Source organism: Hevea brasiliensis, chromosome 8, assembly GCF_030052815.1.
Source record: "Hevea brasiliensis isolate MT/VB/25A 57/8 chromosome 8, ASM3005281v1, whole genome shotgun sequence".
NCBI lineage: Eukaryota > Viridiplantae > Streptophyta > Magnoliopsida > Malpighiales > Euphorbiaceae > Hevea > Hevea brasiliensis.
The window spans coordinates 12,212,155-12,237,968 of NC_079500.1; the positions used below are offsets into that span (position 1 = coordinate 12,212,155).

The following is a 25,814-nucleotide window of genomic DNA, read 5'->3' on the forward strand; positions in this document are numbered from 1 at the left end:
ATGATAAGCTGTTTTTTTATTATTATTAAAATAGGTGCACAAATCAAATTCCGGCAAACAATGAGCTAAAAAATAATATAAAAATTTATTATTATTTTAAAAAAAAATAATTTATTTAATTAGATTGATTTCTTATTTAAATACATATTCTATTTTATTAATGAATATAATACTATTAAAAAAATTTTAAATACAATTAACTGTGATTGAGTCTTAAACTCAATATTTTATAGTTTTAAAGACGATTACAATACCACTAAAGTAATACTTATTGATTTCTATTAATAATTTTTTAAAATTCAATTAACAATTAAATTAATCAATATGTGGTATAATATTGTCTAAGCTAAAAGGAATTTCCAATATGTATAAGAAAGCAGAGTTGTTGCCAATTAATGCAAATTATATCTCTAAAAACCAAAGCTTACACAGACAAATTAATAGGGATGCCTTTGAGAGTTTTAGTCATTACTTAAGTGGTTAAATACCAAAATTAAGTGAAAAAGAAAAGGCTAAACTATTTAGATTTAATGTCTTAAGTGTCCAATTTGATTGAGATGCCTTAGCTTTTAATTTATTAAGTTGCTGAACTAAATCAAAAGCAAAAGGCTAAATGGTATTAGATTGAATGTGATACCAGCAAGATTTTTAATTAGAATGAATCATCTAGATTGAAAGTAATAATAATAATAATAATAATAATACATGATTGTGTTGGCTATTAAGAATTTTGATAATTATTTCTTTTGTATCCTTAAAATTATAAATTGACGCCTTAAAATATATTTTGATGCCCCCTATTTAAGTTAGCTAAAAAATAAAATAGGAATTAATTATTATTTAAAAATTCATTAATTTGATACGTTAGATTGGTTTCCTACTTAAAATCCAAACCCTATTTTATTAAAGAATATAATTCTATTGAGAATTTTTTAAATTCAATTGACAATTAATTTAATAAATATATGTTAAGCAAAATATAAATCTTGTTAAAGTATCCTAGTTTACTTGAATGCTTTATATTATCATATATTGCAATTTTAAAAGTGTTATTTAATATAATGAGTGATATAAATATTTAAAAATTGTTTATAAAACTCAATTTAAAAACCTATGCTATCCAAATATTGAGTTAGTTACTTTTACTTGAATAAAGTTTAGGAACGAAAGAATTTTGATCTTCACTATTTCTTTTTGGTAAATTTTGTGGTGTTCTTTTATTTATCTTTAATATTAAAATTAAGAAGTCGTATAACTTTTCATACCAATTATACTTGGATAGAGTTCCTGTGCGAAGAAATACTCTTAATCTTCACCATCATTTATGGAGGTGTTATCGACTTAATTTGCTTGAATAGGTTACTTTAAAAAAATAATAATTATTTACTTATATACATACAAATAGAATACAATAAAAACTGTCTTTTAGGTATTTTCATAGTTTTGATTTAAACCCTTACTTAAGTTTTGTTGTATTATTATACTTGCTCTTATAAAAAATTAATATTAGTTTTAAGATTTATTAATTAATTAACATGAAAATTTTTCTAAATTTTTATGTAAAGAAAATTGAATTAGAAACATGCATAATGAGTATATATGTGTGTGTGTGACATGAAGATATTTGAATTAGATAAAAAGATGGTTCCTCGTGATTTCAGTTTTGATTTGAAAATAGTTTTGATTTCAATTTCATTTAGGTTTACACAATTCAATAATTAAAAAAGTAAAATATTCTTATTTTTAGTAAAAAAAATTGATGATTTAAAGTAGACAGAACTATTGATTTTAGTTTAACTCAAAGATAATGATAAATGGTAACTCAAAGATAGTATACATTTATCACGAAAAAACAACTATTAAAAAAATGGTAAAAATGCATAATCAATGAGTATTAAAAAATATTATCTCAAATAATGTGTTCAAGGGGAAGTAAATTAGACAAAAATTGATTTTTCTTGCTCTTACTTGAAGAGAAAGAAAAATCAATTCTAAATGTTTCTTCAAAACATGAATGAAGCAGAAAAATTTTAAGCAAAAATATCAATGAGAAGTTCAAACAATCAACTAACTATTAAAACACATATATCAAACTAAACAAGGCAGAAGGGTGGAATATAACGAGTGTAGGGAAGCAAGAACATCCACTTCTCAAAGAAATCTTATGAGATTTTCTCTTCATTAATGATCTCTTTTCACGGGCAAAAGACAAGCCTTTTACACCAACAAGTTTCAAGGGCATTTGTCAATATTTTACAAGTGTTTCCTACTCTCAAACTCTCCTGAAGGCTTTAATCTTGTTGCTTGCCAACTAAAATACAAGATTTCTCTTTATTTGGATATCTCTCAAGCTCTCAATACAATTGTAAGCTCTAATAAAGATAAGAGAGAAGATTTAATAAAAAAAGAACAAGAATTTTTCCCAAAAATAAAAGCAATAAAAAATTTTAAAGTTTCTTGAAAAAGGATTTAATTTAAGTTGAAAAATTAGTCATTATTTTATCTTTTTTTTGCACGCATAAAAGTTTGCTATTAGAATTAGCTTGCTAATTTCAAAACTAGCTTGCAAATTTTGCTTTTATCCAAAATAGCAAAATCATTGTTTTCACCTAAGAGCAATTAGCAACCTAATTTTAGATTAGCTTGCTAATTTTGCTTTTGCTAGTAATATTTGAGATTTAGAAATAGACTTGTAAAAATTGTTTTGAGCCATCAAAAGCCTTTAAAATTGCAAAAAGTAAATTCAAAAACCTTTAAAACATCATATAAATTATGCCTATAAATTTAAAATTGGAAAACATTTTGAATTCAAATAATTAAAATTTAATTTTAAAATTAATTTTTAAAGATTTTTAAATAATATATTTAAGGTGGTGATATTTTGAATAAAGTTTCAAACAATAATTTCAAACGGATTTTGCTAAAGGATGACTGACAACGAGATGTTGATGATAATAATAAGAATTTTTTTTACACCAATAATTTCTTATTTGTCACTTTGATGTTGACAAGCGTTTGAAATGGAGAATTAACTTTGACATCATTAAATCAAAATTTATTAGTAAATAATTATTAAATTTATATATATATATATATATATATTAGTTTCTCAAAATTTGAAAATTATTTTTTATTAATCTATTTTTTAAATACGATAAACATTGTTTAAAAAAAATACCATTAACATAAAAAATTTTAAAAAAAATTATTTTTCATAAAATAAAGAGAGCCTTAATTCAAAGTATCATGACTATTATTGCTGAATAACCCAATATAATTAATTTGTCCTGCGTGACATAAGGTTTTTTTTTTTTTTTTTTTTTGTCTCTCTATATGTGACATTATTCATAATATATATATCGTATAAGCCAGATAATTCTTGAAATCCACAATGCCTAGATAGCATAAATAAATGGCAAATCTTATTCGTTCTCAACATTGTATTCGATTAAATTAACATAAATGGGATTGAAAAACCACAACGAAACAAGTAAAAACACTTCATATAGTATGTCTAATAAGCAGTATTAGAACTTGCAGTGATATTGATGAGGGAGTGTCAGAATTAGTGCTTGAAAATTTAGTTTCGCCATTGGCAACACTGGATGAAGATATGGAAAATGCCAACAGATTGGCCTGAAGATGGGCAACTTTTGAAGGCATTGGCATCTCAGATGGCAATTCTGGCAATGGAGCTTTAGCCTTGAGCCTATCAATTGCTTCCCCCACCGAAGGGCAATCAGAATAAATTGGATTAGCAAAAGCAAGCCCAACAATAATCAAACATTTCATTTCTTCCCCAGTACAATTTTGTTCCAGTTCTGGATCAGTTACAGCAGATATATTTCCACTTCCATAATGTTTCCAGGCCCATTGTAACAGTTTCATCTTACCATCAGAAACATTTCCATCAACTTGTTGAAAGCGAGCTTTCCAGATGCTATTTCCAAAGCAACTATACCAAAGCTATAGATTTCGGATTTCTTTGTAGGTTTGCAGCTTGCTGCATACTCCCGAGCGATGTAGCCTGGCGTTCCGATCAAAACCGTAGTATGTGACCCTTCCCCATGTTCTACAAACCTAGCTAGCCCAAAATCACCAAGCTTAGCGTTAAAATTTGAATCCAGCAACACGTTGCCTGATTTGATATCACGATGGAGGACATATTGTTCACATTCTTCTTGCAGGTAATACAAGGCCGAGGCCAAACCCCAAGCAATCCCGTACCTCGTCTTCCATGTCAACAAGCCTGTCTTGTTTGCAAGATGTAAATCCAGGCTTTTATTTGGCGTGAACTCGTAGACAAGGAGGAGCTTTTGCTTTTTACAACACCAGCCTTTGAGTTTGACCAAGTTTCTGTGCCTTAATTGGCTAATAGCTTTCACTTCCGATTCATATTCTTTCAACCCTTGTAGAGACTTGGAAGTTATCCACTTCATAGCAACCTTTGCACTCCTGTTTCTCAAAAACCCTTCATAATCATTCCGGAGCCTCCTTGTCCAGGCAACTTTTCCGTCAAAAATTTATTGGTTGCAGCAATCAATTCCTCGTAGGCAAAATGCCTTGGTCCGTTCTCCTTCCCAAATTCATCATCTGAGTTCCCCCTTCTCCTCTTCATCCAACAGCAGAACCAAACGAAATCAAAAACAAAAACAAAAAACCAGTGTGCCACTAAAGCCCAACAAAGGCCAGAGCCACCAGCTCTTACCCTTTCGTTCTCTAGAGAATTTTGGCAAGAGAAGTTGAGGACTGGTGAAATTTTCAGGAAATGGTAAATTTGAGGTGAAACCCCACGAGTAAATCTGGTGTTTCTCAAAATGTGACTTGGAGGTAGATGCTGAGAATCCAAATGTAACCCATTCTGGTAAATAATCCTTCAGGTCTATTAAGAAATAAAGACCATAGGAGTATCTACTCGCAGAACCTGTATGACCATTAGTCACAGAAACACTTAAATTTTTCGAGCTCGAATAGTAGTAAATTGAAGCATCAGTTCTTTTTCCAATACTAATGTCATTCCAGGACCATTCCTTGATTTTGACAGAAGCAATTGAGTTGAGATCAATGCCTATATGTTCCTCCACACCTTCAGGATCCCATTTACTACTATGTCGCGTGTCGAATTCCACAGCAACAAATGCAGGCACAGTGCTGAAGTTTTGGCGGCTTAAGAGACCAAGATGTGAACCACCTGATAAAGGCTGAAGTTGAGAGCCAATGAGGGCAAGTGATGCATGCATTTTATATCATTATTTAGGTATAATTCTTGCAACTAATTTACCCTTGATTATAGCTTTTATGATAGAAATTAGCCCTTATTTAGTTAATTTTCTCTTTTCATATTTCCTAGCTTAATTTATGGAATTTACTTATTTTGTACGTTAAAATATGGAGAATTTTGATGATATTTTGATCAGAGCAGCCATTTGAAAGAAATCAAAGCTGATTTGCAAAATTTTAAAGAGAAAAATTTGAAGTTGAATTTTAAAGAAACAGAAAGTTGCACAATATATGACACAGCTTGTGTAGCTTATGTCGCAGTCTGTGTTGGTGCAGTCTGTGTCGGTGCACCTGATGAGTCCCAAAAATTGTCTAGAAAGTTGAACAACTTGCGACACAAGCGTAACACAACTCGATTCAGCTTGTGTCATTTTAATGAAAATGCTGACGTAGCACTTTCTCTTATCTGACCTAATACATCATCTTTTTCCATAATCTTCTGTCATTTGACCCATTTTTAGGGCAGACCCATGAGGGATATAAAATCATCTTTTTCTCTCTCTTACCACAAGGAGAAAACAAAGGATTCTTGCAAAAGAGAGAGAAAGAGAAAGAGGCACCTTAGATCGGGTTTGCAGCAGCCAAGAGGACGCCTTCTCTAGCGTTCCAGCAGCAGTTTTTTCACCATTTTACTGAGTTTTTCTTTCCCTTAGCTTAGATTTCCATTTCTTCTTTATTTCTTCAATTGATTTTGTCTTGAAATCATGATTTGTGAGTAGAACTTTGAGATTCTAAAGATGGGTCTGTAAATATTGTTTTGTATTGTGGTTTTTGAACTGATTTAGTTATTTAAATGAGATTTGCTGCATTTTTTTATTTATTGCTTGTAAGCTTATTGTCTTACTTGATTAAAGGATCGTCATTAAGTTAAGTCTTAATCCTTTACAGATGAACTGAAAAGTGAATGTTTAGGATAGATAATCTTGCAATAAACTTGGTTTTCTTGGTGTTAGAAATAAGTTAAGAAGATTAATATGACTTTTATAATCAATTAGAGCTTTAAATGGGTTTTTATCAGGTTTGAAATACCGTGAAAACATCGTTTGATTTGATGAAAACCAACTTTGAAATGCTTGAGAAAGGTTTCAAAGAATTAAGAATTAATTTCTTTCAAAAATTACAAATCTCATGTGTTTGGCTAAATTGGGGAAAAACCACATGCAAGTAATATTGAAAATCTCTATCTCTAGAATCGCCTTAATTTTTATTGAAGTTAGATTTAAATCCTCCCAATTTCATAATTAGTAATTTCAATTTAAATTTTAGTCATCTAGTTTAATTAGTTTAATTAATTGTTTGGTTTAGTTTAAATCTCTCAAATATCAATTTTAATTTTAAATTTCATTATTAATATCTTTAAATTTTAGCATTCTAATTAGCTTATTCTTTTATTTCCAATTTAAACACAATTTCCTATAGGAATGATATTTTTTTAAAAACTATTGTACTGTAACCTGTGCACTTGCGGAAACTATTTCACAGTAACATCAAATTGTGTACTTAATTGATTTCATGGAACCTGTTTTTCTTTTTGCAAAGTGTATAGCAGCAGCTCAAAATTTTCTTTAATTAAATTAGCTGCATCTTCGTTGAGGTAACAATTTGCTACTACTTATGCAGCAAGGAAGAACGCAAAGCCACTGCCTTTCCTATTAGAATTATGCGAGTAGATAACGAACGAAAAATGGGTAGCAAAGTCTGCAAGATTACCAGATGCCTTGTCCCAAAGGTGCATCGGTCTGCCACATGTGGCTCGACCAACACTTGCATTTGAGCTCAAAACTTCCATGTCCTTGGTGAGTTCAATGATTGAGCTTGATGTGTAAGCATCTCCCTCCAACTTTATGTCCAGCTTATTTTCTGGGTTGAACTCGTTGAAACTGAAACTAGTGTCTTCTATGGATGTTTGGTGGGTGAAAGGCGCGGTGGTAAGCAAAAGCGTGCCGATAATTGAGCTAAAGAATTGATGTCTGCGAAATCTGAAATGCAAGTTCTTGTAGTAGGGGATTTCCGTGGTTGAAAGGAGGTGGATAAGAACGCTGCTTATTATTATTTGCTTGTTTTGGTCTTTGTTGTCTCACAAATGGGAGGATGCAACCATTTAATAGGGAGGGAAATACATTTTCATACATTAAAATTCATTTACCCTTTCGTCAATTCTCCGATGAAAGAATTCAAATACTATTTTAAAAAGAAATAAAGATCAAAGTATAATTATATAAAAATTTAATTAAATTTTCTTTTAATTAAAGTTCACATCTTTAATTTAGTATGGACGCTTTAGGAATTTTTTCTAAAGAAAAAGTGTTGGAGTCTTGGTAAAAAAAATGCTTTATTATTAATAAAATAATAAAAAGGCTGGAAAATACAAAAACAAAAATAGTGTTTGCAGAGAAAAATGGAAACTGCTTTTGACCTACTAATGTGATCATGATACTTTTTGGGCCTACACTTCGCCGCCGATTTGGTTCAGATCAAAATCAGCAGTTTTGGTTTAGAAAAGATGGGATTGAGATTGAATCGATTAAGGTTGGTTCTGAGTAGTTCTGGTCCTCATGATTCCGATTCTGATAATTTATTTAATTAAAAAAAAATAACACTCTTGCAGTTCGCTTACCTTTAAAAAAAATTCCACATGCACTATTCTTCACCTCTTCTTAATTTCCCTTGACTTGTGCAGTAGTCATCAATATTCTCTATTGTATTTTCTTATTGGCGATGTTCAGTTTTTGTGAAATTCTTAATGGATACTTAGTGTTTGTTTACATTGCAATTGAACGACCGAAATTATTTTTTTAATAAAAATATTATTTTAAATATTATTAAAAAAATTTTAAAAAAAATTATTTTATTATTTTAATGTTTTTATAAATAAAATTTATTAAATTTAATTTTAATTTTTTAATATATTTTAATTAATATATTTTAAAAAAATAATTTTTTTAATAATAATTTTAATAATAATACCAAATAGGCCTTTATACTTCTAATGATTTGGGATTCATACTTAGATCATTGCTCATCTAGTCTTTTCTATCCCCCACTAAATATTTATTCAATTGTGACTCTATGCATGTGCCACTGGCAATTCTTTTCGCCATCTTCCATAAAATTAGAAAATTTGATTCATGTTTTTTTTTTTTTTTATTATTGAAAGATGTGAAAAACAGAATCAAAATTGTCATTAAATTCAAAAAAATTGAGATATAAATCTATTTTGGTTAGACCATTGGTATCTCTAAATTTCTTATATCTTTGCATAAATATTTGTTGCCATCGTTGATCTTCCATTGATTGATGATGACCTATCAATGTTGAAGAAGAATGTGGATTAATTGCTAAAAGAAGCTCAACTCAACTCAACTCAATTAAGCCTTTATCTCAAAAATTTTGAGTTTGAATCCATATCATAAGGTGTGACGAAATTTTTACGCTGGTTGTCACCTATCGCAATCCTCCTCCTTTATCCAGGCTTGGGACTGGCTAAGCGCAAACTATTTAGACGGAGTTATTAATTGCTAAAAGAAGCATTGACAAAAAAAAAATTGCTAAAAGAAGCTAGATAATGAGTTTCATGCATATCTTTATAAACCAGCTAATTTTACTGTAGGACAAAAAAATAGCAATAACAAAAATTAAAGGAATTACTTTTAAATAATTGAGCAATTTTTGTTTCACAATACCAATTGATTCCTCAATTTCGGATATCATTTGCATACTCTTTTAAAATAATTAGGGAAAATCTCAAAAAAAATCTGACATTTTTAACGATTGTACTCTAAACCTCTTTTTTTTTTAATAAATATAACTTGAACTTTAGACTTAGTTATAATTGAACCTTGCCATTAACATCTCTGTTAAAAATTAACAGAGATGCCACATTAGCTGCATTAATCTTCCAAATCAAACATAATTACAATAAATTAACTTTAATTAAACATAAATTTTAGTGGGTGTATTGTAATTAGAACAAAACCCAACGGCATGGTTTAATGCCCCCATCTTCTTCCTCCTCACAAAAAACATGCAGGCTACATTAGTAAACCAAAGCTAGCCACAGAAGCAAACTGCCGGCCAGGCCTCGCTGGAACGACACCAAGCTTTGATGTCGTTGGCGGTTGCTCTTGGTTGCTTCGATAGGTCTTCCCTTATGCGACATCCTAGCCAGTGGAGCACACAGTGCTCTTCACCTTTCTCCCATACTTGGCTCCATTTCAATCACACATCCATATCTCATTTCCTCACCTAGTGCCGATTACCAAAATCACCATCCGTAGAGACCCAATTCTAGAGTATTTCCAAATCAACGTAATACCCACCCTTAACACGGCTTCAATGGCAGTTGCATGAGAAGTTGCGAAGGGTATCAGGTGTGTTCGAGTTGGGTTTAAATCCTTTTCAATCGATTAGTGAGAGCCAGCAGATCAAATGGGGTTTTAGAGTAATATATGTCAAATGGGGTTGATTTTTCAAATCTGAGTTTTGTTTTTGGTGCTATTAGTTTTCGTTCTACGTCGAATTTGACTGTCACCTTGAAATTGTATCATGGGTTGAGAGTATTTGATGCAAATGTGGAAGAATTAAGTGTTGAGGTTAAAACTTTTGAATATGGCTTTGCACTTGGGATTATGCTCACAACAGGACTTTATATACATTCATGACATCAATTTATGGGTATGTTGAAATTGGGTATGCCATGAATTCTGAGATTAGCTTTGTCCTTTGCTTAAATTGGGTATGTTATGAATTCTGGGTTTAAGTTTTTGAGTATATCAAATGGAATTCATCAAGATGACATTTTAGCTTCGGTTTGAATTAGAGGTCAGAAGAAGATGAGGAAGGCGACGATGGGGGAAGAGGTTTCTAGGTTTACATAATTAATTTAATTAGCTTGGGTGATGTGGCATCTGTTAATTTTTAACAGAGATGTTAAGGGTAGGGTTCAATTGTAACTAAGGGCCTGTTTGGTTTAACTGTTGAATACAATCGATAGCATTAGTGATAATAGTATTCTTGTTAGTGATAATGATAACCGATAGTGATGATAATGCTTTATGTTAAGTGTTTGGTAAAATTATATTTAGCTGTTACTGTTGATATGTGAAATGACTAATAAGGGCATATATCATATAATTTATTTTATTATTTAAATAAATATAAAATTATAAATTTATTACATTATATTAAATATATAATTATTAAATTAATATATTATATTATTTAAATAAATATATAATTATTAATCTTTTATATTATATCATTTATTTTATTATTGAAATAAGAAAATAATTATTTTTTAAGATAATTAAATAATTTTAAAAATATAAATAAAATAATAAAATAATTATTATTGTTAATAGAAAATTTTATAATTAATTTTAAGTTTTTAGATATAAATAAATATTTTATATTTTATGTTATTAATAAAAAATATTTTATCAAAATTAAAATACGTTAATTAAAATGTTAAAATTTAAAATGAAAAAATAAAAATATTAATAATATTAATTTTCTAGTTAAATAAAAAAGGATAATATGGTCAAAATAAAAAATAAAACCAAATCAGCTATCAGCTGATGAGAAACAGCTCTAAAAATAGAGCTGATACAAACTGCAGCTGATGGGTATCATATCAGTTGCCCATCAGCTATCAGCTCTATTTTTTTGAGCTTGCCAAACACTATAGTTTACCTGTTTGGGTGTCTATCAGCTATCAGCTGCACCCAACAGGTAAACCAAACACCCCCTAAGTCACCCGCCTGAATTTGGTGCAGCGGCAAGGGCATCCACGTCCCCGATTCGATCCCCTCTCCTGTACCTTTGGTAAAAAAAAAAAAAATTGTAACTAAGTCTAAAGTTTAGGATACAATTATTTAAAAAAATAGTTTAGGATATAATTGTTAAAAATGTCAAAGTTCGAGATTTTTTTAGGAGATTTATTCAAATAATTATAATATTTACAATTGACATAAAGGATAAATGTGAAGTTGGGTATATCACAGTTTACTTATGGAATAAGATTTAATTTCGGAGAGATTCAATTTAGTTCATTTTTAATTTTTGGTTTAATTTAATTTATAAGTTTTGATTTATGCTCAAATTAATTCAATTAATAAAAATGTGTAATTATTTAATTATTTAATTATTTTTTAAAATATTACAATATTATTTTTATATTATATAATTAATTAATAAAAATAAAAATATTATTTTTATTATTCAATATTATTAATTAAACTGAAAATATAAAAAAATATTTTTATATTTTCATATAATTAATTAAAATTAAAAATTATTTAATATATAAACAATTTATTTAAATAAATTATTTGATATATAAACAAATTAATTATATAATATAAAAATAATATTTTAATATTAACAAAAGTTATTTTTTAATATTATTTAAACAAAATAATTAAATATTTTAAAAATGATATTAAAATATTATTTTTATATTGTATAATTTGTATAATTAAAATATTAAATAATTATTTTTATATTATATTTTAATATTAAAAAATAATATTTTTGTTAATCGAATTAATTTGAACATAAATCAAAATTTATGAATTAAATTAGACTAAAAATTAAAAATAAACTAAATTGAACCTCTCCAATAAATATAGAAGACAAATTAAACCTTATTTCATTTATTTACATATTGATCAATTACTGGGATCACAAGTAAACATGGGATAATGAGACTCAACAAACGCACACAATAAATTTTTATATTCATAAGTTTAATTTAATATTTTTGAATAAAATTTAACCATACATAAATATTCTTGATAAATTTTTTTAGGACGTATCTCATTTTCACCATAAAAATTTTCCATCCACTATAAAAAAATATATATATAAGTATCAAAGATAAATTTAAAATTTCACCATTGATTAACGATAGATCGATCATTGATATTTCACTAATCTGTCATTAATACACTAGCGACAATCGTATAAGCAATGGACTATTATATATATATATATATATATATATATATATATATATATATATTATAGAAAAAATTTTATATTTTTACACGGATTATTCTTTAATCTTTTCAATTAATTTAAATTAAATCTTTTATTAATTAATATATTTAAAAAAAATTACAATTACTGAAATTATATAGAGATTTTATAATATTAAAATAATTAAATAAAATTCAAATTAACGTTTAAAATAATTAAAAAAATAAATAAATTAAAAATATAAAAACTGGTTAATATGTTTTTTAAATAAAAAAATTTTAATAATTAATTTTATTAAAATAAAAAAATAATTAATAATTTTTCAAAATAAAAAATCTTAAAAAGAAAGAGATTTTTATTAGTAGTCTATCAAACAATTCTCCAACATTAAAATGTCTAATTAAAAAAGGTGTAATTAATATTACAATTTGATTACGTAGAACAAAAAAAAGTAGAAACGAAACAACCGTGAAAAGTGCGTAGATATCTTTATCAAGGGAATCTTACAAAGGAATGTTTGTCTTGTCAAAAAGTGTCACACGCTTTAACAACACGTGGGTTTGAAACAAATTAATATATTATGTTAGTTCACACTCTAAAATCTCATAACGCCACACCAGCCTTTGCTTTTTTTATTTTAATACATTATTTTATATTTAAATTTTAATAAAAAAATCTGATCACATCTTAAATTTTTAAAATATTACATACCTCGACTCTCATGAAATAAAATTAAAGTATCTTTAAAATAGAGTATGAATTCTAATTATACTGACATAATAATTTATTATTTAATATCTAAAAAATACCTTAATTTCGCTTTTACAGGAATTGAGATATATCATGAGATATTACTGAAATTGAGGTGTAACATGAAATATTTATAAAAATTAAAGTATATCATGAAACGTTTTAAAAGTTCAGTACCACAAAAATGATTTTTTTTATATAAAATTTAGAGATAAACTTATATATTTAGCTTTTTATTTTTGAGTTTTGCTAATCTAATTCAGTATGAGCCAATTAATAAGTGTTGTTCATATTACTTATAAGGGAAGAATTCATATGCAATTTTTAGAAAGAAAAAAAAAATTATTGAGAGAGCAGTAATAAATGTGTAAAGAATGAATATTACGTAAATCGTAAAATAGAAATAAATTAAATAAATGCCCTGACATATTAAAAAAAAAAATAGAGTTTGAAGCTATAGTTGTGTAAACCTACAACAAAGTCCTCTTCTTTTTATATACTTCCAATAAATCTTTAATTAACAGATTTGCTTTTTTTTTTTTTTTTAATTTCATTCCTTGATATAGAATTATTTTATTTGTCTTATTTCTCTCCTTAAGTGGAGTTAAATTACTTTTGTGATTATCGTCTTTCATTTTGTAGTTATTGCTTTTATGTTTTTTATTAAAAGATATTTTAATTAAGTGCTTAATTCAAGTTTAAATCTGCATTTTTTAAATTTTCATTAAAAAAATGTATTCTATGATTATTTATTTTAAAATAAAATAAAATTATTTTGTTAAAAAAGTAAGGTGATTTAATGAAATTTTACAATTCATTACATTAAATTTAAAAAAAATGGTGCTTTTTTTTATAAAATAATCAATTACGGAAAATTTATTATGAAATCTTGATTAAAAAATTTAAGAGACAAAAAGTGTAATTTACATAAAAAGTTATAAAAATAAGTTATATAGATTTGACTTATTTATAATTAGTATGTATTATTTTTTATGTTAATAATTTAATATTCTTTTCATTTCATTTTTTTAATATTAATTAATACTTATTATTATTATTATTATTATTATTATTATTATTATTATTATTATTATTATTATTATTATAATAGTCAACTTATGATGATTTAATTGAAAAGATCAAGTAAATAGAAAATATTTTACTATTATAAAAATTAAATTTGAATGTTTGCTACTATTTTTTAATTAAATAATATTTAATTATAAATTAATTTTTTATTTAAATGATTTTCATTTATTTGTCTATATATAGTATGTCATATAACATATTTAATACACATCGAACACTCTTTTCTTATCAAGTATTTTCATTTCACCTAAGTGCTCTTAAATTATTTTTTTATTTATACTTTTTTATTATTTCTTTCAAAAGTTATTAGTTATTATTGTCAAAATTTATTTATTTAAATATATTTAATTAATATTTATTTAATTATTAATCTTTTTTATAAATTTCTTATTTAATATCTCTCAAACTTTTGAATATTTTATTTCATTATAATTATATACCAAATGCAATTATAACTAATATTTTGATTATTCATATTTTATTATCATTAATTTTCAATAGAATTATTTTTAAATTTTAATTAAATATCTATATTTTTATGCATAAATTATCTTTTAACTATATTTTTATATAGAAGTAGAATTTCAAAGATAAATCAAATATGATTGCATCGAAAATTTAACTATAAATAAAGATTATTAAAAACAATTATAGTTACAGTATTAAAATTATATAATCTGTTTTTTAAAAAATAGAATATATTTTTAATATTTATTATATTAATAGAAAATAATGCTATTTTAAAATTTTAATTTTTATAAAATATATTTATTTTATATTATAAATTTATATAAAATGATAACTATTTTTGTCAAAAAATTATTTTATAAAAAATATATCAAATTAACAAAAAAGAATTTACACTTAGATATAGCATCTTTAAAAAATAATATAATAAAATGTTATTTTTAATTAATAATAAAGTTATATATTTTCATTATTATTAAGATGAAATAATTCAATTCATTATTAGTAATTTAATATTTTTATTATATTAATAATAAAAAAATATTATATTTATGTATTTTTAAAATAATATTATTTTTCTCATTAATTTAATATATTTTCTATAATTTATACAAAATAAATATTGATTTATATAAATTATGAGATAAAATATGAAAATTTCATAAAATTTGAATTATTTTATGAATAAAGTATTTTTATTACATTTTAAACGGAAATAATCATGAAAATTACTATTAATATACGTATAAAAAGAATTAAATATGTATTTTAATTAATTAGATTATAAATTAGTTAAAAATTTATTATTATAACAAGCAAAAACTTATTCAAATTAAATTAAATAAAAGAGAAATTTTAATTTAAAATTAATTTAATAATAATAATTTATTTTATTTAAAATGTAATTAAAAATTAAATTATAAATAAAATTTATAAATTGCTCATATATAGCATGGGCATCATACTAGTACACCTATATATCAAAAAAATTTTCTTTTTTGATTGAGTGGCTCAATTGAACCTCACTTGAATGTGGCTCCACTAGGTTTTTGACTCTTTGTGTAGTTCTAAAGCCTTGTCCACTTTTATTGAAAAAGCAAAAAAGAAGTGTTTTGAAGAATCTTCAAATGGACATTTAATTTCACACTTTTAACTATGTCAAAATAGCCGTCCGAGGCTGGAATGAGTCTTTAAACCAAAAAAAAAAAAAGGTAATATCACACTTTAATTAAGTCAAATAGCCACATTTTCTTTTTTTTTGCTTTAGTTATAGGAACTTTTACGTTTGCAAATTTAATTTTTTTAAATAATCATTTACCTATCAAAAATTACATTAATTAATATTTGACATTTGATTTTATTAGAATATGATTGTATATCTATAAATTATAAGGGAATTGACTCAATCCTATAATTTAGGGTAGTGCGGTTATGGTTTCGATTTCGGTTCAATTCTTTGTAAGAACTAGAATCAGAACCAAATTTCAGTTATTTCATTTTTTGGAATCAAAAAAATGAATCAAATATTAGTTTCGGTTCCAATTCAACTCTAAGTGCTTTTGGTGTAATATCTGCTATTTTCCAATGTCGGAATATCTATCTTTGATAGAATATTTTGGTAAAAATTAAAAATTTCATTAATGAGAGAGCGGCTGTAAGATGTGAAAATATATTTATATATGTGTATATATTTGTTTATATGTGTTTGAGATGTTCAAAATGTATTTAAAAATGAAGATATTTTAAAAGTTTTCTTTCCTAAAAGTTTTTAAGTAAGTGTTTTTAGCAGAAGAAATTTCGGTAGTCAAAGGATGGACTTTGGGTAGCCGAAGTGCCTTTTTCTATTCAAATACTCTTTTAGATAGAATGGACTCTGGCAGCCGAAAGTTAGACTTTTGGCAACCGAAAGTTCCTCAACCTTGAGGATATAAAAGGAACCAAAGCCCTTTTTTTTGCCAAAACACTTAGCTTTTCTCTTTTTCTTTCTCTCTCAACTGCTGGAGCATATAAGAAGCTCTTTAAAGAGGTTTCCTTGGGTTTTTCAAGATCTGAAGGTAGATTCTTCCATTTAGAAGTTTGGAAGAGTAGATTCAAGTTTAGGGGCTTTGATTCTCTCACCTCCAAGCTTTAAGAAAAGAGATAATATTCTTTTCTTCTTGATCTAATAGGTAGATCTAAGAAAGTTGACGAGGGATTAGGTTTCTATAACTTCAATTTCATGAAAAGTTGTTTTTAAGATGAGTTTTAGGAAGTTATGCATGTTAGGGTTAGAGTTTTATGATGCATGTAGGAATTGCATGTTTTTTATTGTTAGTTTAATCATGCTTAAGTGTTATGGGCCTTAAATGGCTAGTTCCCCTTGATGGATTTGAAGAAATCCATGTATATACTATGTTGGTTTTGGGTTAATGTATGTGGGTATTAAGTATGATTTCAAGTTGTTTTAGGCCTTAGAAACTTGTTTATGTGTTTTGTTTGAATTTTGGAACTTTAGAGTGATTTTGGTTGTTGATGGAAGAAGGATTCTACTTTTTTCGACTAGGGAATTTTGAAAATTCCCTGGTTCGACTGCTAAAAACCATAGGTTCAGCAGCCGAAGTATGCAGTTTTTCAGAAAATCTAAAAATTCTCTAAATTCGATAGCCGAAGTCCAACACTTCGATAGCTATAGTGGCTACTGTCTAAAATGGGCACCAATGTTCCAAGGTTTGACAGCCAAAGCCCAAGACTTTGGTAGCCGAACTTGGTTCTGCCTACTTTATTTGTCCTTCGATTCCAAGGTTCCAAAACCAAATTTCATGGTTCTTAAGGGACTACAATAAGATGTTTATTATGTGTATTTAGAGCCTTGTATAACTCTCTAAAGTCTGATTTTATAGGATTGGGCTTGAAGGACTTAAAAGGTTAAGGATCCGAGGATAGCTGCCATTTGAGATAGGAGGTTAATAGGCTACAAGAGATGAGTAATTTTAACCTTGATAAATGTAAAGTATTAATTTTAATTATGATCATCCTCATGTATCATGTCATATTTATTTAGGATGTATATATCTAGAACACGAAGATATTGCATAATTGCATATTTGTTATTGGTGCATTGATGAATGATGGATGACCCACTAACTCCTCTCATGTATATGACTATGTTATGTTATGTATGTTCTAGATCCATAAGTAAATCTCATGGGGAGATCTTTACGATGCCTTGTCAGGGGAGATCTCTAAGTTGCCCCAAGTGCATGACACATGTCATATTTTAAGTGAAAGTCCTGAAGAGCCTCTATATGAGACGGGCACATTAGATTTGGGGAGTTACTAGTGACAAGTCCATCCTACGTAAAATGTTTATGATGTGAAAACCCATTTGGATGATGCATTGCATATGTATGAAACGAATGATATAATTAATGTTGGTTAGTTTACTCACTAAGCTTGTGCAAGCTTACCCCTTTCCCCTAACCACCAAATGCAGAATTGTAGGATTAGAAGAGTTCTTTATAAAGAGAGTATCAGGAGTAGTTTTAGCACTTTTCTTTATGTGTGATATATGAGTAGACAGACATATAAAATGTGAATGGATAGTACTGTGCTGGTAATAATAGAAAATTAGAGTTATATAATATTTTAAGTATGAATGATGACATTTATGTTTATGTTAACCCTTTTAGGAGTGTATGTGTTAAACCATTACATTTTAGTGCTTGTGTACATTAAGGTTCTATTTATGAATCATTTTTATGTTAAAGATGTTTATGTATGGATGAAAAGGCTAAAGTGTAATGGTTTCTTATATGTTTAAGTATTGGTAGTATAGATGTTAAAGGTATGTTCATAGGTTTTAGGCATGTTACAGGTTCTGGTAGCCTTAAGTTGACTCGATCCTTAACGCCAATAATAGCCCCTACTTAAGGTCATTACAAAGTTGGTATCAGAGCTCTGGGTTAGATGAGTGGACCTAGATGCTAGTAAAAGTATAGAAGAGAGGTGAAAGGAAGTGTGTTGACCATCACAGTTAGGGATATACATGTCCCTTAGGGTTGAGTCCTTGTATGATTACATGTTGTATGTTATATGTATGCTATGATTGATGATATGTTGTGTGTTCATGTGACTCCATATAAACTTTTTATGTGCTCAACACTTCTTGTTTGCTTTTAAAAATGTGAGGTTCAAGATGGCCCACTAGGTTGACCGGTACTCCACCAAAAAATGAGGGTATTGGAGCATTACCTGCCAACTCTGTTGAGGAGAGAGTAAGCAGAAGTGAAAGGGGAAAATCTTTAAGAGGTCCTAGAAGGTCCTTTAAAGTCAGCAAAGAGACAGCATATGCACCTAAAATGTTTGTAGATGCATAAAGGAGACCTTATGGCTTATCTCAACAGCACGATACCTAAGTAGTCAAGGTAAAGCAAAGATGACAGACTACTTAAAGCTGGATGCTCCCAAGTACAAGAAAAGAGATGATCCTTTTGAGTATGTTAAGGCTGTCAAAATGATAACCGATGAATTGGGCACTAATGATAGTAGGGCCATTCAGATGGCCAACTTTACTTTGAAATGTAAGAAGGTGAAGGATTGATATAAGTCCTATGTTGTTAACAGGGTCGACAGTATGACCTAGTTTCAGTTTGTGGCAGAGTTTACTAATTGGGCTTTTCTAGAAAGCTCTAAGGAACTGAAGGTGGTGGATGTTAAATAGCTGAAAAAGACTGCTGATATGAGTGTTGACGAGTATACAGATAAGTTTGTTAGTCTTCTACAGTATGTAGGGCAAGATTATGACATTAATAGGAAAAAAGCAAAGAGATATACTCAGAGGTTGCATTTCAGATACTCTTCATTGATTTTTGGCTGCAAGAAAGATGGAGGCTGAGGCTATCATTGAAGGGAGTCAGGACTGAAAAGTACAAAACCCGAGCAATTCACAATTCTTAAGGCTACTGATACAAGGAGGTTCAATCACTTAACCAAGACTGTTTCCTCATCTAGAACTAAGAAAGATAAAGGATAAAAGTTTGGCAAGAAGTAGAAGAAGAATAAGTTATGGAGCAGAATCAAGCCAGGTCTGAGAGTGGGAAACAGATCTAGTTCGGGATCAAAATGTCACACCTTACCCCTCTGTAAGGCATAACATGATCCCGTAGTATACCTAATGAATTACCGACTCTGTCTTCCGATAACCCATTAAATACAATACAAGAAATTTTAAAATAATTTTCTTACTTTTTAAAAGTGGTGAGCATTTCTAACAAGTATTAAAAAGATTTAATTGAAGTTCAAAAATTAAGTAAAATTTTTTGTCCATTTTTATTTTTCCACAAATTTTGAAAAACTTTCGGCAGAGTGCCGGCTGTATTTACGAAAACCAAAAATTTTAACCTGTAGAAAATATTTCCAAATATTTCACTTCATCAAAATCAACCACCTATACAACTCAATTCAGCACAAAATTACTCCATCTCCACAATTCAATGAAAATTTCTACAATTCATAATTCTCAACTCAAATATTTTCAAAAATAATATTGAATAATTTCATTTACATTCCATTAAAGAAAAATTGATTTACATTCATCAGTCTAAATTTACATCAGAAAATCCAAAATAATATTATTACAAGTTCTGTACAACTGCTCAAGACCAATTTACAACATGTACATACAGTCATATACATCAAAATAAATATGTACAATAAGGGTATAATGTTATACTCGACAAAATCTCAAAGGCAGTGCTATAGTCCTCAGCAGCTCACTTAGCTGCTCTACTAGTCTCTCTACCTGCGATAGCAATAAAAAGCCATCGCTGAGTACAATGACTCAGTGGTGCACAACATACTAAAAATACTAATTTATGCATAATTTAAATCACGCTTATCCAAATATGGTACTGAAAATAGTACACATATACAAAACACAATTTAAAATTTTAGTCAAATAATTTTTCACTTTAGAAGTCACAAAACAAATTTTATAAAAATACACAGTCATATCATGTCATTAATATATTGTTCATTTCAATAGCCAGAGGCTTATAAAGAATACCAAGGCTAGCTAGCTCAATCTATGGATACTCATTTAAATTTCTTCCTCTACTGACACACACCTCAACACTTCAGCCAGAGAGGGAATACAAAACTAGTTCCTCCTACTAGTCAAGCTAGTGAGGCATTCAGATATGTGGTCATGACACTGTGATTTCAAAACTATCTTAACAATTTTCTAAATATTACTTTGTAATTCAAACACACAATTTATTTTTCCAACAGTTTAGATCAAAAGCATATTGTTCCTTTCAATAATAATTTCAATAAAAATAAGTCATAATTTAATATCACACTTCATTCAAAACAATTTGCAAAAGAAAATTTACAGAAATTTCTATGTTGTGCACAAACCTCGTACGAGTCGCCTTTAGGCCTTCACTCGATGTTTCCTTTCCTTTCTCCGTATTCTTCTCAACTGAAACACATAATTTGCAGTGTTTCAGTATCACAACTTATAATAAATCCAATAAATAAATTCATGTCTACTTAATTCTAATCTTAATATGCTTAAAATCATGTTCTTAAAAATTTGTATTTCAGGGTTACTATTCATGGCACTATTCAAGTCAAAATGTTGACTTTCTCATGCTTAATAAGTATGTGAATTCCAATTACACCCACATACCACATTTTGGGTGTCTAATTTGTTGGTTTTGGTTGCCCCTTCAATTTTTTAGGTCTCTTAATGACAATTTCAAATTTTCAGTTTTTGTGCCCTATTTTGGACTGTTCCATTGGTCTGATTACTATGAGAATTTAGCTAAGTGTCCTTCATCAAAGTTGTTCCTTATTGTCTTATCTTTAATTCTCTTTTTGAATCACTCCATTTGGAGTTTTGTAGGTGAAGATATGGCCATTTGAATAAGGCTGGCCGGATTGGTGTTACCCAGAATTTATGGGCACCTAATTGGTTATGGCAGTTTTGGACCACTAATTTTGGGTGATAATTTCACTTGGTTATGGGCAGAATTTGGGTTGGTTTTCTTCATAAAAATTGTAGTGCTATGTCATACATTTCCAATGCCACAAAAATCAAGTCATTTGGACCTGTCTAGCCCAAGTTATGGCCAAATGAAAAAACACTGTTTATTTGGTCATTTTAGTACAGTGGCAGTGCACAATATTCGGGTTTGACCTAATTGTTCACTATCTAAATGTCATTTTCTGGGCATGGTTTCTAAATGAAAAATGTGTCATTATGTGTCTAATTTCATTCTCAATTGGCCTCATATCAATTGGATTAGTAAAATTTTAGTTTTGATCCCTCAAAGGAACCTAGGTCAAATTGCCAGATTGGGACTCCTAACCAATCCGAATTGCTTTTCAATTCTACCAATTCCAACACATCACAAATGGTTCCAATTGACCATTTCTAACCTCAATTAAGGTCATTTGCATCAATTGACCATTTCCTCTAATTTTTCTCCCAAATTTCAAAGTTCAAGAACCCTAATTTATTAATTTCATTCACTTAATGAAATCAAAGTGTATATCCTTAATCTACATACTTAATTCAACCTAATTAACACTTCAACTTCATCAAATTCAAGAAATTTCAGTCCCCCTTAATGCTGGCCGAATTTCCCAAATGAATTCCCCAATTTGTTTTGTTTGTATTTTCACTTTAATTCTAAGTTAAATTAACTAAAAACATAGAAATTCAATAAATAAATTCAAGTTTAATCACTAACCTTTGTTTGAATTTCCTATTCTTCAATTCTTTCCTTTTCTTCCTTTCTTTGTCTCTTCAATCTCCTTATCTACTAGCCAAAGTAGGGTTTATGGGGAAATTTTGGGGAAATTAAGGTTAATTTATGGGATTGAAAAGCTTGGATCAAGCTTTAATGGTGAATGAAAATAGAGGTGAGAGAAGGGAGGAGTTGGCCGGCTGGTTGGGTGAAGGAGAAAGTGAATTTTTCCTTTTAATTTTTTTATGTTTTATGTCTAATTTTACTTAATTTGACTTAGTCAAAAATTTCAATAATTAAAATTTTATTTTGACATCATGTGTGATGTCACTAAGTGATGTGATAATTCACTTTTCATTTCTTTTTCTATTTTCTTTAATTTCCCATTCTTCTTTAATTTAATTCTCTAATTTGAAATTTTCATTTCTCCGATTTTATTGGACAGTAGGTCAGGAGTCACCTCTAGAAGTGAATTGACCAATTTTTCCTTCGCCGATTTGATCCGATTTGCAAATAATACGATATTTCTTCCAAAGTCCTGATCTGATTCTTTGACCTACTTATCAACTCTTTTCTGTGATTTTCTCTTTTTCACTAGGTTCCCAATAGTCCTTAAGACCGCAGTGTCATAATTTCCCATTCAAAATTAGGGTTAAGACTGACCGCGCAGTCACTTCTCGGTAATGTCACCCATCGCTGTGACCTTCGACTCATTTAACTTTTTATGCTTTGTTTTTCTTATTTATACTTAACCTTCTAGTCTGCACTATTTATTTTCGTTTAGGGCTTTTCTAGGTATCTTAACATGGTTCTAATCCTCTTAATTGTCCGGAATGACACCGGTCACCGGAACAGTGAAATATACTAGGCTATGCATATAGGGGTGTTACACAAAACCTCTAGTTGTGTCAGATGTGGGAAGCCTCATCGAGAAGTTTATAGGTTTGGAACCTCCCAATGTTATAGGTGTGGTCAGGAGGGGCAAATGTCTAGCGAGTGTCCCAATATGGAATGGGTGGCCTTTCGACAAATCAAGTTAAGTAGTGTGGCTCAACCGACAGCGAGACAAACTTTTGTGGGTCCTTCATCAGCTAAGGGAAAAGGTAGAGGATGAGGTTCTTCTTCCTCTATGGCAGGCTCACAAGGGAAGGGTTCGACGACCCCAGCTTGAATCTTTACCATGACACAATAGGAAGCCAATACCTCTAATACTATGGTGTCTGGAAGTTTCAATGTACATATTTTGATTGATCTTGGTGTATCTCATTCTTTTGTTGACCTTAAAATAGTTCTAAAATTGGTGCATTACTTGTTAGTGGGCCTAAGCATGATCTTTTAGTGACAGAGATGATATGTTATGCCTGTCTAATGATGGTGGAGCAAAAATGCTTTCCAATTGACCTAGTGGTCTTAGAATTTATGGATTTTGATATCATTCTAAGGATGGATTGGCTCTGTCACACCCCGGCTTAGTGGGCCCCAGCTCAAGCCCCTCTATGGGTGGCCATCTTGCCGGCGTACCCCTCTAGAGGCCGGCGATGCAACTCAAATCGGTACTGTCCGCTTTGGTGGAGTTCAATCCCTTCGCCCTGCAGAGCTAGGATTCGAACCCATATCACCTCACGGATTTGCTTCGCCTCTTACCAATTGCAGCTCAATTGGTAAGAGGCGAAGCAAATCCGTGATTGGTAAGAGGCGAAGCAAATCCGTGAGGTGATATGGGTTCGAATCCTAGCTCTGCAGGGCGAAGGGATTGAACTCCACCAAAGCGGACAGTACCGATTTGAGTTGCATCGCCTCTGAAGGGGCACGCAAGATGGCCACCCATGAAAGCTTGAGCTCAGCCCACTAAGCCGGGGTGTGACAGGCTCTCAGGCAATTATGCCACCTTAGACTACAGGAACAAGACAGTAAGTTTTAGAGGACAGGATCGGTCAGAGGTAGTCTTTCAAGGAGATTAGACATCATCAGTAAAGGAGATGATTTCCATGATGTAAGCCAGAAAGATACTCCAAAAAGGATGTAGGGGTTCCTAGCACATGTTAGAGAGTTTATGGAGAACAAAAGTGGACCAGGATCAGTTCCTGTAGTAAGAGAATTTTCATATGTGTTTCTACAGGAAATACCCAATTTGTCACCTAAGAAAGAGATAGATTTTGAAATTGATCTACTGCATGGTATCTATTTCTCTTTACAGGATGGCTCCTGCAAAGTTGAAAAAGTTAAAAGCACAGCTGTAGGAATTAGTGGATAAGGGATTCATCCTACCGAGTACCTCCCCTTGGGTTGCTCTAATACTATATGTAAAGAAGAAGGATGGATTCTTGAGACTATGCATTGACTACAGGTAGTTGAATAGGGTCACTATGAAGAAAAGGTACTCTTTGCCCTGTATTAATAACTTATTTGATCAACTAGCCAGAGCTAGTTGTTTTTCAAAGATAGATTTGAGATTCGAATATCACCAGTTGAGGATTAATGAGACATATATTCCGAAGACTACCGTTAAGATTAAATACGGGCATTATGAGTTTCTTGTGATGCCATTTGGGTTAACCAATGCCCCAGCTGCATTCATAGATCTCATGAACAGGTTGTTTAGGCCTTATCTGGATCACTTTGTGATTGTCTTTATTGATGGCATACTAGTGTACTTCAAAAGTCCTGAGGAGCATGTACAACATCCAATAATGGTTCTTCAAACATTAAGGGAGCATCAGTTGTATGCCAAGTTCTCTAAATGTGAGTTCTGGTATATTTTTCTTAGGGCATATTATGTCAGAGAATGGAATTAAAGTGAGTTTCTTAGGTTTGGGGGGCTATTATAGGAGATTTGTACCTGATTTCTCCAAGATAACTACTCTAATAACTAGGTTAACCCAGAAAAATGAGAAGTTTAAATGGAGTAATGAATGTGAAAAGAGATTTCAGAAGCTTAAGGAGTGTTTGATTTTAGCACCAGTCCTAGCCCTGCTTACAGGCAATGAAGATTTTATTTTTTACTACGATGCCTCCAGAGTGGATTTGGGATGTATTCTTATGCAAAATGGAAGAGTAATAGCTTATGCTTCAAGACAATTGAAGAAGCATGAAGCTAATTATCCCACTCATGATTTAGAGATGGCGACTGTAGTCTTTGCCTTAAAGATGTGGAGACATTATATTTGTGGAGCAAAATATGAGATCTTCACAGACCACAAGAGTCTCTAATAAATCTTCAAGCAGGAAGAGCTGAATCTCAGACAAAAGAGATTGGTAGAACTATTCAATGATTGTGATTGTACAATCCAGTACCATTCGAGAAAGGCAAATATTGTTACAGATGCCCTTAGCCATAAATCATTTGGTAGTTTAACTCATTTATTCATAGAAAGGCAACATATCTTGAAGGAGTTATACTAGCTACTTGGAGAAGGGTTACAGCTAGAGTTATCAGCTAAGGGTACATGGATAACTCAAATGAAGGTGACACTAGTGTACCTAAGGCAAATAGTAGAGAAACAGTATAAAGACCTT

At 29.5% G+C, this 25,814-nt stretch overlaps 1 protein-coding gene and 1 pseudogene across 1 annotated transcript; both read right to left on the bottom strand.

The window, feature by feature from the left end:
* Positions 1–3,501: 3,501 nt before the first annotated feature.
* Positions 3,502–5,240, bottom strand: LOC110638694 (L-type lectin-domain containing receptor kinase IX.1-like; annotated as a pseudogene).
* Positions 5,241–6,892: 1,652 nt separating this feature from the next.
* Positions 6,893–7,381, bottom strand: LOC110638692 (lectin-like). The gene is made up of 2 exons (XM_058150676.1): positions 7,362–7,381; positions 6,893–7,259 (listed from the first exon to the last, which is right to left on the bottom strand). Exons 1-2 carry the CDS (start codon positions 7,379–7,381, stop codon positions 6,893–6,895), a joined length of 387 nt encoding a protein of 128 aa, XP_058006659.1.
* Positions 7,382–25,814: the final 18,433 nt, after the last annotated feature.